The 20,807-nt window shown below is 38.0% G+C and overlaps 1 protein-coding gene across 1 annotated transcript in view; it reads left to right on the top strand.

The window, feature by feature from the left end:
• The window catches only part of LOC120415336 (dystonin), a 175,352-nt gene that overhangs the window by 10,603 nt on the left and 143,942 nt on the right, over positions 1 to 20,807 (top strand). Inside the window, exon 2 of the mRNA XM_052706987.1 lies at positions 6,442 to 6,503. Within this exon, the coding sequence (XP_052562947.1) occupies positions 6,442 to 6,503 (62 nt within the window). The remainder of the gene's footprint in view (positions 1 to 6,441; positions 6,504 to 20,807) is intronic.

Raw genomic sequence — 20,807 nt, 5'->3', positions numbered from 1 at the left:
CTGGATTTCTAGATAAGAATCAAACTAAAAGGGGGTCGTACGGCGTGGTGTGATTGATCGCACGAATGACTCCCTGAAGCATGGGAAATTCAAGTGATTCAAGCTAAGATAGTCCGGAGCTTTGACGTGAGTTTGTGACAACTTTGTAGACTTCAAGGAATTGATTTTGAGTCACTTTTACCAACCCATACGATACGTTGGAACTACACCCAAAACAAAAAATCTGTGACAAGCAATGTCATATTGTCAAGCTTTCTTACAATATTTGCATGTGTAAGTGACGTCATCACCAAAGACGGATTAACTTATTTGTGTGCATGAACTCATCTCAAAAAATGCTCAACAAATGTAAACAAACTTAATTACGTCATTTACTGACGACCCCTTCAAAGATTCAACCAACTCTGGAAAACCACTGACTCTTTGCCACGACGCTCTGATAAGGTGGTTGTTCCGTTTCATAAAAATAAACACACACACCTTCACACAAGCTCGGTATTTTTTTACAACCATTCCGTAAAACACGATAAACACTTTACACCATCATCAATAAAAGGAGAAAAAAAAGTGCGCGCCGCATTACGCTGACTGTGATAAACGTGATTGCACCAATACTGAAAAGTTGGCAAGTTGTTGTTACAGGGCACGTACCTACACCACTGCAAAAATCTTGAAAAAAATATTTTGAAAAAAATCACGCTAAAAAAAACCATTGAAAAAAGTTGCATCATAACCATGTAAATTTCTTTCCGTGTAATCATCCGGTGAAATTGCGCCCATCCACAGATGAGTGACGTTTACCAAAGCCGCACCTGGAAAAATGCACTGCAATTGAACGCAAGGTCGGCGGTGTGCACTTACCCGCTACACCTATTATCAGACTCAGTCAGCTGAGGAAGACAGGGGCCAGAAAAAAAGTTTAAAGCAAAAATGCTGGAGAAAATACGTAAGGCTCACGTGTTTTCCGTTTAAGCGTTCGGTAATGAAGTTGTTGATGTTTTGTCACGGTTCATGGTAACGCGGGGACGGGGGGAAATTGATAAGGGGTTTTGTCAACTTTGAAGAAGAAAGTTGGAGTTTCTTGGGGGGCAGTAATTTTTAATGGTTCATTTGAGCTGGCCATACATTATAGTTTTGATGGGAAATTAATCGTGTCCATTTTTTTTATTATTGTATTTTTTTTCTTGCTTACTTTTGTATTTCCTATTTGTATAATGTTCGAGTTTCTTCAACTTTGTAAGACAATTCATTTTTTTTTTACATTTTTGCTTTTTTTGTAAGTTTACATTTTGTTCATTTCATTACATTTGTTTTAAGATAAAATTACATAAAAATGAGGTAATATTCTCCGGTAAACATTTTGAAACTTTTAACTGTTTACTTTTTTACCAACAAGTGACCAAAGCTGTATTTTAGATAATTTGTTTATGATTGTCTTCTACTCCATGTTTAGCTATGAAATTAGCTTTACTGTTTCAGGCCAGAGTTTAAAAAAAAAATATGATAATTATTTGAAAATTATGTCAGGCTAAACAAAAATTTAATTTGATTTTTTAAATTTGATTTTTTTTATCATATATGACCTCAACCTGAAAACTGTAGTGGGTTTTTGACGAGTTTCGAGTTTTTTTTAATAATGTCATTAAAAGTTGATTTTTTTTTATAAAAGCAGTTTTTTTTATATATAATTGTAATTCGTAAATACCTTGTAGGAAATGGTAAACACAACAATGAAATATTTTGACGTATAATTTTATATTAAAACAATTTTTCTATATATATTTGACTGTTTTCATTTTTAAACTCAATTTTTGAGTCATTTGCGATGTATTTTTTTGCTTTGTAAAGCTTTTACAATTTTTATGTTGAGTTTTTTTTCTAGGGCCCTAATAAATAAATTTAAATCAAAAAAAATCAAAAGATTAAAATGGAAATAATTGAAACATGTTTTAATTAGATTGTTTGTTTTCGACTGGTATGCAGCATTTGTTGACTTTTCAAACAAAAAATCGTTTGAACTTTGTTTATTTGACTGAGAAAGCCAAAAAATCAACAACAAAAACATGTCTTATCTAAACTAAAAATATCATTCGAATGTTTAGTTCAAGATAATGATGTTTAAAAAATATCCTAGTAGTAGTAGTAAGTACTTGTTTTTGTGATTTATCTGTTATAAATGTGCTTTAAATTTTTCCAGAAATATTGAAATATTTCATCTCATTTATAATGTTTTTCCTAAAATTCTTGTAATAAAACTTAATTTTTCATTTAAAAAGTTGAAGAATTCAAAATTTGTTTTGTTGGAAACCTATTAAGTTTTTTTAATGATAAATTTGGAACATTGACATTGAAAAAAAAAATAATAAGCTGTTTTTTGTTTGCTCTACCGATTCTACAAATGCCAAACAATATTTGTCTTGAATGTAAACACTGTTTACTATTTATTAGACTTATGCTAAAACATATTGAAAACAAGGAGTTTTTTTTTAAAATAATTTAGATTGGAATAATTTGTTTTTGAAAAGTAAACTTAACATTTTGAGATTTCCAACAACTTCGAAATATGAATGGAAATTGCCTATCGATTAATAATGCTGATTTTTAATCAAGATACACACATAAATTTTTTTTACCGAATTTGGTAAAATTTTCCAAATTTTCAACTGCAAAATCGGTAAAAATTTAACGAAATTCGGTAATGATGTTCATTATTGTTCATCGTACAATCGAAATTCGGTCAAATTTTGTTCATTTTGACAGTTTGTTTACCAATCTAAACATTACGGTTTTTTTAAATACCAAATTCGGTAAAAAAAATTGGGTAATATAAAAAAAGAGTCAGAAATTTGTACTATTTGTTTTTTAACAAAGTCAAGAAATATAAGCAACTCTCTATGAAATCGGCCGATTTCTACCATTTTTATTTTTTGTATTTTTTTATTTGACTTAAACTTTGTGGGGGCCTTTCCTATGACCAAATAAGCTATTTTGCGTCATTGGTTCACCCATACAAGTCTCCATACAATTTTGGCTGCTGTCCATACAAAAATTGTATGTAAATATTCAAACAGCTGTAACTTTTGAGTGAATTTTCTGATCAATTTGGTGTCTTCGGCAAAGTTGTAGTTATTGTTGAGGACTTTTGAGAAAAAATAGGTACACGGAAAAAAAATTAGCAGATTTTTTTATCAACTTTTTTTTTCACTTAAACTCAATTTCCCAAAATACGTATTTTTTGATTTTCGAGATTTTTTGATATGTTTTAGGGGACAAAAATCCGCAACTTTTGAGCCATAGAGAAACATGGTCAAAAAATCTGCCGCCATGTTATGAATTTTAAAAAAAAATAGTGATTTTTGGAAAAAAATCGAAGTTTTATGCAAAAACAAGTTTGACATTACTTTTTAATGCAAAATTGAATTTGCAATCGAAAAGTACCCTACAGATTTTTTGATAAAGGGCTGATTATTATACTAACATTTTAAAAGGGCCAAACATTGAATATTACGCCCATTTAAAATGCTAGTCTTGATTTAAAAAATTTCAAAATATTCACGAATGTTTCATGTATTAACATTGATAATCAGACCATAAGTTGCTGAGATATCGTCATTAGAAAATGGTGGGTTATTTTGGTGAGATTAAGAAAACTTCAATTTTTGTGTTTCTTTTTCTTAAAGCGGCTCTATCTCAGCAACCCGAGGTCCAATCTTCAATGTCTCTTAGAGATTTTTACAGCAAATTTTCTGAAGTTTTCAAAAAAAATATTTTTAGAAACGGTCACTCATGGTCACTATTTTTAAAAATTGAAAAACTGCAAATATTTCGCTAAAATCAAAACTAACTTTCGGTGGCTATATCTTGAAAACGGAGCCTCTTATCAAAAAATCTGTAAAGTATTTTTCGATTGCAAATTCAATTTTGCATTAAAAAATAATGTCAAACTTGTTTTTGCATGAAACTTCGATTTTTTCCAAAAATCACTATTTTTTCAAAAAATCATAACTCGGCGGCAGATTTGTTGACCATGTTTCTTTATGGCTCAAAAGTTGCGGATTTTTGTCCCCTAAAACATATCAAAAAATCTCGAAAATCAAATAATATGTATTTTGGGAAATTGAGTTTTAGTAAAAAAAAAGTTGATTAAAATTTCTGCAATTTTTCCCTGTACCTATTTTTTTCTCAAAAGTCCTCAACAATACCTACAACTTTGCCAAAGACACCAAATAGATCCGAAATTCACTCAAAAATTGCAGCTGTTTGAATATTTACATACCATTTTTGTAGGGACAGCAGCCAAAATTGTATAGAGACTTGTATGGGTGAACCAATCACACAAATTAGTTTATTTGGTCATAGGGAAGGCCCCCACAAAGTTTGAGCCAAATAAAAAAATACAAATAAAATCCATTTCCAGTTTTGGTAGAGAATTGCTCATATGTTTGTTTTGTATGGAAATTGTTCTCAGATTAAAAAAAAAGTGTTCACTTGGTTTATGGATGGTCCCAAAGGAAAACATATTTTGGAATTCACAAAAAATACCTCAACTATGTGGAATTACCCAAGTTACAAATGAAAATATGTAAATTTACACATTTTTGAGGATAGATTGCACAAAATCTGAAGTTTGTTTAAAAGGACCAATTAAACATTTTTTTCGGGTTTTTTAAAACTTCATTGAGTCACGGTTATAAACAATCAAAAAGCAAAAAAAAATCTAAATTTTGTTTAAACCTTAAAAAAACTCAAGAATTGTTTAAAATGTGCATAAAAATAATCTTCAATAAATTTCCTTTCGGTCCAATCCCTTGTTCCGTTAATAAGTAAACAACAATAACATAAAACTAATTTGTTCAACAAGTTCAAAACAAATCACCTACCTTCGTTCAAATTCCCCGTTCCCTTCCTCGGTAAAGTCAGCCCGTCAGGCTGGCCCTCCTCTAATAGGGGCACGTTGCCGCCACCACGGTTGTCCCCGTCGACCTGTTGATACCAGCCCCCTCCCTAATTGGACCAAGGTGTCGCCCCGGCTGGTGACCTTCCTGGTTTCTTTCGCTTTCTTTCTTTTCCTACTGATTGTCGAATGTCGTTTTACCTGTCAAACCTTTCGCCAATTACTTAGGCACGGCACACACACACATAGTTTGGAGCAGGTCTCTGGGAACTGCCTGGTCGGCAAAGCTAGTCGGCATGAATGCAAATTTAAGGTTGGGGTTTCCTCCTTTCCCTTTTGCCCGTCCAGGTTTGCAAATTACTGACTGTTGCTGGTGTGGGGGAGTTTTGCTGAATCGCACAACACGGAAATTTCGTAACACCATCACAGCCGTGATATTGCGCGATGGCGTGATCACCTTGCTGTCATCCGGGGGCAGTTGCACCTGGTTAGATCATTTTTTGGTCAATTTTTTTGGATTAATTTTTTACATTATGGTTCATCGAAAATGTGACAATCCTATACAAAAGTATCAGTACTTAGATTAAATTTACAGACCTTTTCAATGCAAGATTTACTATTTTTTATTAAACGGATTGATCTTGCTGGTAAAACTTTTCGATATGTTATAGTTGTGGACAATCTGGCAACCCTGCCGTGAAAAATTAACAACTGAAAATAATGAAAATGAATGTTTAAATCATCTGACTATGTATCGAATAAAAGAAATTTCAAAGACTTTTTCGATGAGTTGTGAACATTGAAGATTTGGCAACCCTGCCAAAAATTATTACTTCTCAACTTTTTAAACTTGTTTGGATAGCCGGTTGTAGTAGATTATATAAATGGAGTTTTTTTACTTTTGCATTGTTAGATTATACTTGAAAATTCCTACAGATAAATCGAAAATTTATGTAGATTTGGCAACCTTGACATGAATTATCGAAACATCAACCAGATTTAGGTTATGTCTTGTAATTTATTTTGTTGTCTAAGGTCTAAGTTTCTAAGGTTGTCAACATTCAAATAAGTTTGTTCGATAAAGGTTAAACATTTAGAGAAATTTCCACCTATAACTTTCTACTCATCTGCAAATAAGTACCAATCTGTGATGAGCAGAATGTTTCAATTTTGAATTAAATAAATTCAATCAAATCTGCCTGGAAGCAGGTCAGCAAATCAGCCGAAATATGTCTAATTTGCCGCTAATAAAACGCATATCTTGCTGTTTGCTGTGCTCACGTAGCTTCGCCTCCAATTTCTTCCCCTTCTTCGTCGTGTTGCCTTCACCTTAAGCGCCTCGTCGTCCAAAAACCTTGAAAAAAAGTAAACAAACGAAATAAAAAAAACACCCGCTGATTGGCATGCCGATTGAAATTGATTAACGACACCAAATTTTTCACAATTATCAAAATTACTAACTCGATGTTTTCTTTCTTCCATCTGTTTCCTGAATCGCTGCTGCTGCTGCTGCTGGCAACCCTGCTGATGCTGCTGCTGAACAATAGACGAACGAGATGCCATACAGAAGAAAACTTTCACAAAATGGGTCAACAAACATCTCAAAAAGGTAAGACACGACTTTTCGACTCTCTTCCGCCGTCGCGATAAATCTCGAATATCTACATACCAACACGATACTAGTCTTGAACAACAACAACAACAACAGCTACACTCTCTTCAGGGGGGGTTGAAGTGTCTGGACATCAATGGTGTTTCCGCTAGATTATTGATTGAAAAACGCTTAAAACCTAGACTTTCAAGGAGATAAAATTTGTTTGACAAAGTTACTTTGAAAAATCATGAACTTCTAATTTCTAGTTGCAAGTCTAGGTGTTACATGGCCCAAAAACACTATAAATTTCTAGCTCTCCCCTGTATTAGTGCGTGTTTATCCTTCTTGCTTCATTCGACAACACCAAAAGCATGGTCGGTGCGCCTCAACTTCAGTTTTTTTTCGACTGTTTTGTTTTGCTCTTACCTTTCTCTATCTCTTAACGCGACCTACACCTACCTACAGTTTTTAACCAGAGTTTTCATTAGCTTTACTTGTTGATGGAGGCGAAAGTTAGAAAAGAGAAGGAGAGCTACAGTTTTTGCTTCTCTCTTCCTGTGTCTTTTTCACTGGCTTTATCTTTGTTTCATTATCTAATTCAATTGAGGCAGCGTGATTAGCATAACTTTTACTGGTGCTAACACAGTTGTTGTTTTGTCTTCGATGGCGGGGGGTTTTTCCGTGGTGTATCTGAAATTTATTTAGGTCATAAATAAGGTATACTTTATCAACAAGGTACTGGCACCTGAAATTATACGGTTGACAAAGTTGTCCTTTGTCAGAATAGCATTTGCATAAATTTGATCCTTTAAAAAAATCTATCCTGATAATACCAAAAGAGGGGATCTAAACACTATTTTTACTTGGATATTTTTCTCCAAACCTAGTTTCAGTCTGCTGAACTCAAATGAAAACTGAGTTTTCTATGCACTTGTTTTCCAAAGAGTTAATAATTCAAATGTTTTTTTTTTAAGTTGGGAGTGGAGAAGGCATTAACCGAGCTAGTTAAAAAAATCACTGGACCTCAGATCGAATTGAGTGGTAATAAAGACGTTATAAGGACCTTCTTTCCCTTAACTCTGATCAGGGCCGTGGATAAAGACATTTATTATTATGTGTTATGGTCTGACAAACCAAATTGATTGGATTGATAATTTTATAATTTTAGAGTTTAGCTAAGTTTTATCTTCCCGGCTAAGGAAATGCCTAACGCAGGCAATCTTTCGAAGGTTAGAAGTTCAATTCATCGTTCTTCAAATCTTCAAAACCTTAAATCTTCAAAATATCAAACCAAAGCAGCCTAAAAAAATCCTTCAAATCGGCTCCGAATCGAAAACTGAACGAAAACAAAACATTTGTTAGTACTTCAGTTAATTTTACTTCTTACTGTTTCAAAGTAAAAAAAAAAACGATTTTTGGTCATATTTTGGGTTTCTATGACTATTTTACATAGAAAACCCAAAATATGACCAAAAATCGTTTTTTTTTACATTTTGGGTCAATTATGAAGGCAGATTGAAAAACATATAGTTGGTCAATTTTCGAATTTACACAATTTAATTACACTTTTCCTTTGAAAATTATACATTTTCAAATGAAAATATCTCGATTTTAAAGAAAAATACCCCGCAAATTTTTCAGTGTAAGTAGTGCTAGATCTCCTCTGTCGAATGCAACTTAGCGCTTATACTTTGGCATGCGCTTTTTGGAGATATTTAAGTTTTAATTTTGCATCTTTTTTTTAACCTTGACATGGCTGTAACAAAAAAAAAAAACTTTTTTTTAAAAGTTTGCTCAGATGGCTTGCTTGGATTGGCAAGCCCAACAACTTTTTTGAAGACCACAAAATTCCCAAAAACATTCCTGAAAAGTTAGATTTTCAAAATCACCCTAGTCTAGAACCACCCTAATTTTCAACCAAACCAAAAGTTGCCTCTTTTTTTAACAACTCAATTTTCCACTTAATTTTGCGGTCAGGACCACTATGCAATGAAATTACGGGCTTTTATCGGTAGTTTTCGGTGAAATTAAACTCACAAATTAGAAGAAAGAAATGAAACTGATAGGTGGACTAGTTTCTTAGAAGAAGATTGAAAAGGACGGAAACTAAGTCAGCGAAAGGGCCATATGAGAAAGCGTACGTGTGTGATCAAGTCTTTTAACCTTCTAATTTGACTGTGTACTAGGGGGCCCAGAAAAAATGACCCCCTGCTCCACAAGCTGAAACGGTTTTTTGGATTATTTTAAGCATCTGTGTAAATTTTGAAATTGGATGAGATCAACCCATCAGCCCATTGATACCCGAGCCTAAAGTTGGTGAAAAAAAGTTGTTCATACAAAAATGACTTTTTTAAATAGCTAATAACTTTTCAGGATCGAGTTTTACAGCTTTGGTATGTTCTACAAAGTTGTAGAGCATTCAATTTTCAATAAAAATCTCACTTTTGGGAATATTTGGATGGAAGTAGCGCACCGTGCAGGCCAAAACGTAAGAAACTTGGGTTTTCCATACATTTTTTCGATTTTTCCCATACAAACTTCACCTCCGAGTATCAATAAGTAAATGATGACCGATTTTGCTCGTATTTGGCCCAGGGTCCTAAAATAGGTCAAGGAACAATATTCAGCTTGTGGAGCGAGGTTTTGAAAAAAAGTCCCATATTCTGGGCACCCTATTGTGTACAAGTACTAAGTCGCAATCTCAGTAAGTGTACACAGACAAATCATCTCTGTGTGTCATCCAAATGACTCCTGGACGGTCAACAATTTAAGGTGATTAAAACAAATTTGGGTAAATAAACAATCAGTCCCAATACTGAGCAAACCACTATGCAATGTTGAATAGACATTTGAATAAAAATTGTAGCTTGATAATCAGGCAACACTGTTGTCGATTTAGGAATTTTAAAGAACTTTTATGGGTACTTTTCAAAGCTAATTTTGTTTTCTGTATATAACGTTGTGAAGGTGTTTGAGGGATTCAATAAAGAAATTGAGTCATAAAGTTTGATGATCTGGCAACCCTTATTGCGACATTTTTGCACATTTTTTTACCATTTGAGGAATATCTCGACGACTTAGAAGTAGACGACGAAACGTTTGATTCTTAAAATGAAGGAGCTGGCTGAGATTCACTAAATTATTCAAACGATCTAGAACGACACCATTCTCCAGCCCCTTCCTCAGCTGACCCCCGCAGGTCATCCTGGCGTCATGCAAATCACTCCTCATCCTCAAACTCGCCAACTCATCGCTCACACTGTGTGCCAGTCGCCGCGCGCTCGTAATGACTCGAAACGAGTGTATCACTTAAAGACTACAAGCTACCCCCAGCAATAGTCCGCGGAGCATCAACAAATCGCATTTATCATCCGCTGCGCGACCAGCCCTTGGAAGTCGCGACGCCAGAAGCTGCAAAAAGGAATGCAGCAGCTCACTCTGTTGAAGCCGGCACTTCGGGGGTGACTTACACAGGCAAAACGATTCATCAATTGCAGCTTGCATGTGCAATAGAGTGCAATGTGTGTAAACAAAGCCACGCGGGGCGCGCTGTGAAAAGCTGCGATTGTGAGAAACTTGAGTTTTTTTTTGCAGCTTTTCAGCTGAAAGAATCTGTGTCAAAAGAATGATGGCGCGCGCGCTTCTTCGTTTTGTTTTTCTTACGGGCTTTTGGTGCTGCTTTTCCAAGCGATATTGTACCCCAAGGTCTTTAGGAGTTGCCTGGAAGTGTGACTTACCAGTCGTTGGAATTTCTGTACATTCTAGTGTATTGATTAAGAACTAACATACCAACTCTTTGAATTGAAGTCAGAAGCTCTCGTTTGATCATGAGATATTCAGTGAGGAAGCCTCTGACAATTTTGTCAGTAACTTTGAGATATCCACGGAGACGACAAGCTGGAATTCCTCGATGGTGGTCAAGCACACGTGAAATTCCGGCTTGTTACATGGTCATTACGGATTGTCCGAGCTAATCTTGGGCACGGAAAGCTTGGATTGTCGGGGTTTCAAGACTTCGTGTTGACCAGGATCAGCTGAAGTCTACCTGTCCAGTGGATATGCCAAATCTAACCTAAAAGACCCTTTCGCCGATTTTCCGTGCTCGTTAAACCGTGGGTGAAATCGCCCCGTAATTGATGGGTACGAGATGTAAATACCTGCGGAGTACCCAAGAGCGTCAAGTACCGCTAGACTTTCGCGGTTTTTCGCGGCAAGCTGCCCACACAACGTGTATGTACGCAGATAAAATTACCCTCCCCGGTCGTCGGCAAAAGGGTTTCATTCAGTGAATCACCTGTGTGCGTACGCGTACGAAAACCAGTAGCCTAACCGACCAACCAACCGACTACGTACGTTAGTTTTGTCGTAACATAATACCTTGCCGCTGAGAAAACTGGAAGGTAAACATGATGCCTTAAATGCAGAACAACTCCGCGTAGCTTGAAAACAACACCACTACTACGCGGGAGGGTGTTGTAGTTGGTGCCAACTACGGCAGGACTGCGGTTGTTGATGATCTCTGAGATCCCAAACACTACCAACTACTAGATGTCAATCTAGCGGGGTTCTACCGTACATCCACAACGTCACTCAGCGTTGATGAACTGGCCGCGATAAGCCCTACCAAGAGACGTCTGCGTATTACACTTATGCATGCATAAGACCTTTGGCGCAGCAGCTCAGCATCGCCGCAACTCAACACAGCTCATTTCTCCCATTTTGAGCAAAACAACACCAGATACCAGCTCTGTAAACATGGCCCGATGCAGCGATCGCGCGCAGCTTCTTTGAAGTCTGCGGCCTTGGCGAAGGGAAGGCTCGTTTCGCACCGACACCGAGTTTGGCGCTGGCGGATGATTCACAGGGGTGTTATCGGCGGACACCTCGAGCGGCGATTGTGACTCATCATCGTGTCCCTTAGTAGGTTAAGTTCGCGCGGCAAAGGACGCGAAATCGATACCAAGTGAGAGTTGGCAGACAATGAGGATTTCGCAAGACCGGGCCCCAAAACAGGTTTCACCGGTTTTGTTTTTACGATGTCGTAGTCTTCTTCCCGATGGGTGTTGAGCTGGTCACACATTTAAATAAACATAATTCAATTATTCGTCACGATGGGCTCGGTGAAGGCCACCCGGGGATTGTTGGAGTGTACGCGAAAAGGTTGTACAAACAAAGCTGGTCTCAGTGGTCTGTGGTGTACGGATCGTAAGGGCACTCGTAACTGTAGAGGGTACTTCGCTGAAGATTCAACTGAGATGAGCTCGCAACTTGGTATTTCCAAAGTCTTCTCGGATATTTGACCTAGATCTTAAACGGTATATCGCGATACCAAGTCTACTCCAACTTTCATTCTAATTAAGTCTCACCAATAGCTTTGTCCCCCCTAACCAACATAGGAAGTTAGTTCCACGAAACTGGTCCGCATGCGGTTGACCTTGGCCGACCAGCTATCACAGCGCAGTGATCTCATCCCCCCGAGAGACGAATGTCACTGAAACGGTCAAGTTCATTAACGCCGACACTCGTTTGACCAACTCAACTCGACGCGCGAACTTGCAGAAATTAAGTGTGTTTGTACCGAACACACACGGGGGTTCGCGAAAACTGTTTACTTCCAAAACCGGACTCGTGCCCATTTGCATAGACTGTTTGGCTTGGAGGACGAGGTCGAGCGTGCGACAGTTTTTGGGGTGTCCAGAGATCTAATTTTAACTTGAGTGCGCGGTCTGTTTGAGAGTTTAATTGGGTGGAGCTTTTGTCGTTTTTTCGAGAACTTGGTCAATAGCTGAAATGATCGACCAGGTCTTTCGCAAACTCTCAAGTTCAAGGCCGCCAGATTTAATCTGAAGCAATTCCCTGAAACACCCCAAGTTATTGCATCTTCCAAAAAGCAGCAATTCGCTTGTTTTATCCCAATTAGTTTTGACCGCCAACGCCGCCGCAGCCGTCGGTATCGCGCACTTTTATGCCTAATTTGCGCCGATTTTATGGGCCAATAAACGCGCGCGCACTTTAGATAGCGTTCGATTGGATCGTTCAACAGCCGAGAGTGAAATTCTTCGGAGTCTTTTGCCCCGGAACGTGGAGTTCGCCTCGCTAAGAGACGGTTATTTTAGCGGATTGCAGACTGGACTTCGTCATGTAATGTGATGATTGTCTAAGTCCAAGTTTCCTAGAAATTGATAATTGGCAATAGAATCAATACCACCTGAACCAGATCCCCACTGTGACATCTCCACAGTGTACCAGGGACAAGAAATGAGATTTGGAAGACGGGAAGTGTTGATGACCCACTTTTTTAAGCGGATAAGCGAAAATCTCCACGGAATCCCCTAGTAAGTTTCGGTTAGAGTCTTTCGCCAGGACTAAGAAAAACTGTATCAGCAAACTCCAAGTCTGATACAAATTATACTACCGTAACCGGGGTGACTTTGATAGGATTTCAATTTGTTTTTGGAATATTTCCCAACTGGAAAGGTATTTCTCAAGATTAATATTTTTAAAACATGTACTGGGGTAGGCCACACAAAGTTCATGCACTATTTCTGGAAAAAGTTATTTTTCTATAATGCTCAGAAAAATAGCTACGTTAAAAATTCTCATTTTAAATTCCGGGGTGACTTTGATAGTCATAGTTTTTCTTGTTAAAATCAGAATATAGGTGTTCAAACTTAATTTTTACGTTAAATGAACCATCACTAAGGTTGATGATATAGTTTTCAAGAAAAAAAAATCAATGTTTATATTAAGTTAACTAAGTCTTAAAGCTTTTTAACAAAATACATATAAATTTTAGGTAAAGTTGTTAAAAAGTCGGAATTTTGCCTGAAATTCGTTAAATCTAGTATTGTTCATAAAATTATCGATTTATATTACATTTTAAACTGAATTCGAAGCACGAATCACAAGTTTTCACATTTCATATGAAATTTGTTCAACTGAAATTGCCTATAAATTTGGAGATTTTTTAAATTATGTTTCAAAAACACATATTATTTAATATTTACAAAATTAGTTGACCTTCTCCTAGTGGAAAATTGTCCAAAGAATCCGAAAATGTATTTCATTTTCCGATTCAAAATCATGTTCATAAAGAAAATCATGACACTTTTGAAATAATGCCTTTCATCAACATTTTATTAATAATAGTTAACTAACTTTTTAAACCTTTCAAAATGTTATGAAAAGTTCTTCTTGAGGTACTCTGAGTACTTCTCTACCATGGTCAGTATGGTTCCAAACCATTCCGTACGTATTTAATTTGTACTCTACTTTTGCGGAAAAATCTCAAACCTATCAAAGTCACCCCGGCTATCAAAGTCACCCCGTTTTACGGTATTCCATAATTTCACTGCCGGTCAGCAGGTATTGGATTGTTTCCTAACACATTTGATGGCTGAGATACTGTGTGTAGCATCCAAAATTCAACTCAATATCTAGGACTGTTGATTCCAAACACTGAGTTCTTACCAAGTCGGGGAACTCTCCCAGCTCAAGAAGGCCACGTGTGTTTGCAGTATCATTTAAAAGCGGCCCCCATTGTGTCCGGTCGCAAACAAATTTATTCTGATTTATGTGTAGAAATAAACCATTTGCCCAGCGGATTATTCCGCGCACAATTTCCATACAATCGAGTTGTCATCGTAGGTGGATGAGATAGCCTGGACAAGGCGGTTCGTTTGGATTGCAGTTTGGCATTCTGCGATCTCAACGGGCCCTTAAGTGGTTCGCGCGATACCAATTAGTACAGAGTCAAGGTTTTCACAAGCTTCACGTAACGCTGGTGCTGACCCGTAACACGGTTAATCAGTTCATAACCAAGCGATTCCAACGCATATAATCACTCCGTGGACACGTTACACAATACTGACCACACGAGACTACGTCAACGCAGGGCATTGTTCCACCACGATCGCTTCATATCAGAGATCAAAGACCATAATACGCACCCAGCCGTGACACATCTATTTCTGTATTAATACCTCCTCCTCCGCCGCAGGTCTCCGCTTCGGTATTTATTCGATCGATACGGCGGACCATATTTACCAGCTGATAGGACACGGAGCCAATGCATTCAAGCGGCACCACGATCAAAACAAACTTTTACTTTCGTATGTGTCAGACGCCGCCGCGATCGTCAACATTTCCTAACCTCAAAGCCCGAGCGTTACATGGCGTTACGGCGCGATCGTTGAACTTCTCTACCTTCTTCTTCTTCTTACACTTCGTAGTCGTCATCGAGTTGAGGGAACCCCTCAAAAGGGGGCGACAAAACAACGCTCGATCGCGTAACCTCTTTGATCGCCCGGGTCCATTTATCCGCTATTAGAGCCTTTTAGCCGAGGTAGTAGTGCCTTTTAATATGCTCTTTAGTGTGGAGTTGAGTTCGCGTGGAGTGAAAGTTGGAGGGTTTTCGGACGCCGACGCCATGTTGGCCCGTAATGGCATTCGGCGTGACAAAATTATACCATTTTTCACGCCCAGCAAAAAAAACTCCTTTTTCGGCCACGAGAATGTGACGCAACGGCCGCGGTGGAGTACGCGCGTTGATGATGTTATCTCCGAAGACCCGTACAGGTGAAGTGCCAAGAAGGGGCGCGAACAAAAAATGCAAACAATTGAATTGGACGTTTACTAGTTGGTAGATCGGGGACGTTGTGGTAGGTTGTCACATGTGGACGCAGCTTGACCAAAGAGTATTGAATATTGAGTATTTCCCTTCTCTCTGGTTTGACGTTTGTAATGTAATAAATACGCGAATATTACCATTTTTACTAATCTTGTAAAAGCCGTGAATAAAGATTCTTGGGCATGACGGATTACATTTGTAACCGTGAATAATGTTCATTATTCTGTGAACTATTTTCATGTGATCATGAACTTTTTTTTGTGTTCAAGATAAATTAAATTTTCAACGTGAATACAATTATTGACTCTGAAAAAGTTAAAAGATCTGTTCATATTTTTTTGGCTGCATTTATTTTTGAAGGCCTAGATTCAATTTATGATTTCATGAATAAAATTTGTGAAATCATGAATCCAATTTATGAAATCGTGAATCCAATTTATGAAATCATGAATCTAGTTCAAAAATTCATGAATCTTATTCGTGAATTCATGAATCTTATTCATAAAATCATGATTTTTTTATGATATCATGAATCTTATTCATAAAATCATGATTTTTTTATGAAATCATGAATCTTATTCAAGAAATCATGAATCTATTCATGAAATCATGAATCTTATTCATAAAGTCATGAATCTAATAATAAAATCTTCGATTAAATTCATGAAATCATGAGACAAGATGGCACAACGCCGACAACGAATAGCAGCTGAAGATGGAAAGTTGTGCGATTTTCTACGGACTAGAGCTGCAAAGTGCAAATTTTCGGCCCATTCCACGCTGACTGCAGCGCAGAAAAGGGTAGCAAAAAGTGACAGAGCACACGGGGAAATTGGTCAATTATACGAAAACACCGTGAGATCGACCTTTCCACGTTGAAATCCACGTACTACAATCTCCGCGGGGGAAGTCTCCACCTGTAGCCACCGCGTGGAGCTCTTCAAAATTGAGTACCGCTGATGATCTGCAAAGAAGCTATTGATCGGTCGAGACCCCTTCAAACCGGCCACCATCTGCATGATCATTACGAACGAAAATGCCAGGTGGCGTCCCTCGACATTCCGGAGAAATTCGTGAGGAATCTGCTCCACGGCATCGTTCCGGATGTTGCTGGAAATTGCTTATTAACCTTCCCCGCGTTTGGGTCGTAACTTGCGCGAATTTTCACGTCTTCTAGGGCCCGAACGACTCATCGTTTCCGCAATTTATGATGACCGTTGAACGGCGAACCTCTTATCTCCGTGAGTCAGCTCTCGTCATTCCACACATGTGGTCAAGTTGAGGTGTTCCCTTGAACAATACTGTGGGCACCCCCACCTGGGTCCACTACAACAGGTAGTGATCTTTCACTGATCATTACCTCCAGTATTGTCCAACAAAGAGTTGCCGACGACGACTTCCCCGTGTAGACCTCCGCGATGATCTGTGCAATTTACCGCTATCGTCGGTACACGATCGCTACTCCGGTAGTCTCTGCGCAGTCCAAGGTAGATGCCCACTGGGCTCGTGCCCGGGTTGCTTTCAGGGCGGACCTACCGCAGCGTGGTTGGGCTGGATTCGCGCACACGCGAGGTTTTAATTAAATCAACAATTGATTAGCGTTACGCCCAAGGTGGTCAGACGACGATCGGGTTGGTCCGCTGTACTCTGAATTTTTGGGAGGGGCAGCGATATTGACCACACGCAACGAGAGGCTGTGATCAAGGTCAATGCGTTACCATGACAATTGAATCGTGTTCAGCTTCAGAGGTATTTGCAGAACTTCGGGCTGAGTTCATAAATCTACAGCCACGATCATGGACTTCAGGATCAACCAGTTCAACGATTGGCGATCTTCAAATGATAAAAACTTCAGATACCTTAAGACTAGGATGTCATCTTGTTCAGCAAAGAGTTACTTTTGCATTAACAAATCCTAAAATTAGTTTCGTTCAGCTAATTAAAGATCGATTTAATCGCACCCAGTGTCGTCGTCGCAGCATCGCATTCCGTTCCGTGTTGTACCAAGTTCAGGGACTGAACTCTACCGGCTCGGCAAGCCACCATGTTCGTTCAAGGAGAGTGCAAGAAACTGCCGAAACCAACAAGAAAAAAATCGCGACAACATCTAAAAACCTGAACTGCGAATTCTGCATCGAGCACGTTCGCCAAGTGGTGTGCGTCGTCCATTCGATCCGTGAACGAAACAAACTTAGAGATAGCTATCTCTACGCGAGCTCCACTGTACCAGACGGTCGGTGCGGTGGTGTGTATTATAGTTAGACACGAGGGCAACGTACTGCCGAGTCCGGCCGCCGGGTCTCGTGACTTTCAAGTGGAATGGCCCAGGAATGTCTGTGGCGGATCGTGCGACGGCACACATATGGTTCCTTTCGTGGCAGCGGAGTCTCAACCTGAAGTTTCTTGAAGATTTTCCGGCTCAGATCTCGGAGGCGCACGCTTTTCCCTTTTCTCTTAATTGAGTGCCGCCGATGTCTCTGGGTGTCGTTCGTGCATGATTTATGTAATTTGTGGATGTTTACGGTGCCCTGTCTGTCTCGCGCTGCATCTCAATCTGTGATTTATCTAATTGGTTTGGAGCGGTTTTGAGAAGTTTGAGCGCGATAAAAACAGGCTGAAAGTAATAATTAATCGGAGTTAACAGAAACTGATTCCGTTCTTCGCATGGCGTTGCTTTAAACATGTGTTCATAAATCTGAAGATGGGGCCATTGAACTCAGAATCGATTTTGACAAGTGTTCTGTCAATTGACAGGACACTCGCCTTTAGAGAAATTTTAAATCTTGTCCAGGCGATTAATTTTTTTTCTATCATTATTGAACTATTTTTACTTCTTATACAGTAAACATTAAATAAAATCATTCTTTTGTTTTGGGTCTAATCTAATCTAACACAGTCGCAGCCAGTCCGATGAACGCATGCTGGAAAGTCTTAAAGTTAGATTACCCCCAAGCTCTTCTCTTGTCATTGTTGATAATTGGGGTATATCCAAAAACACCCGAAAAAAAACGACCAGCCCTACTGCAGAGAGGATTCTGAGAACGGAACACATTTCATATAATCTAGATTAAAGTGTTTTTTTTTGTGATTTGTGGGTTGTGTTTAGTGTAAAATTAATTTTTGTTCTATAATTAATTAAATATAATAATTTAATAAAATCACTCCTTCTTTTTACCTTTCTTACAAAAGAAAGGTTTAAGGTTTGCTTTTGAAAAAACGTTTTTCTCAGAAATCTTTAAAAAATCGTGCACGGCGAGGATACGTCCCAGGAAAAAATCCTATTACTAAATTGAAGGTTAGGATGCGCTCTTTCGATTGAATTTTGGCCCTAAACCCGGAACTCAAAGTCTGATTTTTGAGAGCTCTTTTTCTGAAATACATAAGCGATGCCTGTATCCGCTCTTAAAAATTTGTGTCTTCCATCACTGGAAAACCGCTCGTAAAACCCACAATTTGTATAAGTCAGATCTGTAGCCGTGGGGTCGGAGACGAACATTTTATTTTTCGATTCACAATTTTCGACCAGTAAATGTGGTCAAAGCCATTTTTAGAGGTATTTTTTGGACTATTTTACAGATAACACTATCAAATTAAAAGAATTCAGTTTCAAACAAAAAGCCATTCGAAAACATGCGCCATAAACTGCTTGGGCCCAAAATTTGAAGCTTTTCCAAAATGTATTTCCAGAGATATAGCCATTTTTGTGTTTTTCGTCTAATTTTTACCCTGTTTTTTCCTATAAAAAATTTGGATTTATACAAAATCATATACTGAACATCAAATTCGAAGTCCCGGCTCGTTCTCACTCGAAAGCTCGACAAGTCGTCAAGTCAAAGCTTCAACGCCAGCGCTTCAACGCCAGCGCTTTTACGCTTGCGCGTTTTACGCTGCGCGTGAAAGTGTTCTTTCTGGCTTCTCATAATAATTCGACAAAGTGCAATAGCGATACATATTTTTTTAAGTTAATCATAGACTAACAATAATGACTGAGTACTAGGGTGGCCAGAAAAAATGACCCCCTGCTCCACAAGCGGAAAACAGTTTTTTGGGTAATTTTAAGCATCTGTGTAAATTTTGAGCGAAATTGGTTGAGATTAACCCATTGATACCCGAGCCTAAAGTTGGTGAAAAAAATGTTTTTCATACAAAAATGACTTTTTTAAATCGCTAATAACTTTTCAGGATCAAGTTTTACAGTTTTGGTATGTTCTACAAAGTTGTAGAGCATTAAATTTCCAATGAGAATCTCACTTTTGAGAATATTCGGATGAAAGTAGCGCACCGTGGAAACCAAACCGTAAAAAAGTTGGGTTTTCCATACATTTTTTCGATTTTTTCCATGCAAACTTCACCTTCGAGTATCAATGGGTAAATGTTGACCAATTTGGCTCATATTTGGCCCAGAGTCCTAAAATAGCTCAAGGAACTTGTGGAGCAAGGTTTTGAGAAAAAGTCCCATATTCTGGGCACCCTACTGAGTACCCTTTATTTTTTTCTAATAATGTCAATCCAATATGTTTTTCTTAATTAAATTTAAATATCTTGCGACAAATAATGTACCTCTGAAATTAAGAAAAAAAATGGCATTTGAGGTTTAGCCTAAAAAGATTCGAAGCTTTAGGTAAAATGCCTACTGGGTGGTATCATTATGTTTCTGAAAAATTAATTGCACCAATAAATTTCTCGGAGTTTCATCATTTTGTAAGAAAGACTCTATTTCAACTCTGGTGATATTAAATCGGGTTTTATAATAATCACTAACTCCATGCTCATTGTGTACAAACAGTGAGACAAAAAAATATATACCCCACTACCAGTGCACTTATCTAAAATATTTTTTTTTATTTTGTGTATTCAGAAAATGGAAATTTTTAATTGGGATAAAAGTAAACAAGGTCCTGAGTTTCGGTTCAAAGATCAGAAATAACTCACTCATCATCGAACGAATCTTTGCCGACTGGAGCGTGCAACCAATCGCGAGCGAACACGACCCGCTAGCTGCCAGTGCCATGGCCAATCGCTACACACAGTGAAAAAAAAAAATACTTCGTGAATTTCTTTGCCTACTCCCTCCGTCCACCCAAGTCACAAACGAATATGTTGAGAGAGGAGAGAATCTAACAAAATACCAGCGAGGCGCTCATTTGGCCTGCACTACCTGTCAAATGTGTCTTTGATGTTGTGTTATCAACAAAATTGTAAAACATTATTGATAACAATGATTTTAAGCAGTTTATTATATGATCAAAGCAAAGATGATCGCCGACTACTTCGAGTCAGCTTTGAGCGATAGAACGCAATTGGTCTCTCTGAGCCATTCGCTGTACTACCCGATTGGAGTGAGAGGGAGAGCACAGAGAGAGTGGAAATTCCGTAGCGATTGGTGTGGAAGTGACAAAAGGTAGAAAACGGTCAGAGCAGTTTTTCATCGCGTTCGATTTGTGATCGCGAGTGAATAAGTCTTTTGGGAGCAATGTCTCCTTTTTTAGTGGACAAGCAGCTATCGAATCTTATAAAATATCTTATAAAGATTACTTTGATTCGAACAAATAAATAATAATAAATAATAATAAATAATAATATAATAACAAATTTCACATAGGACAGATATGCATTTATTGGCATTTATATGGTAGAAAGTTCAAAGCTTGATAATAATCGCAAAAATGTCCCATTTTATCAAATTCAGT

The sequence above is a fragment of the Culex pipiens genome, chromosome 2, assembly GCF_016801865.2.
Source record: "Culex pipiens pallens isolate TS chromosome 2, TS_CPP_V2, whole genome shotgun sequence".
Taxonomy (NCBI): Eukaryota; Metazoa; Arthropoda; class Insecta; order Diptera; family Culicidae; genus Culex; species Culex pipiens.
This window is presented reverse-complemented; position numbering and strand designations above follow the sequence as displayed.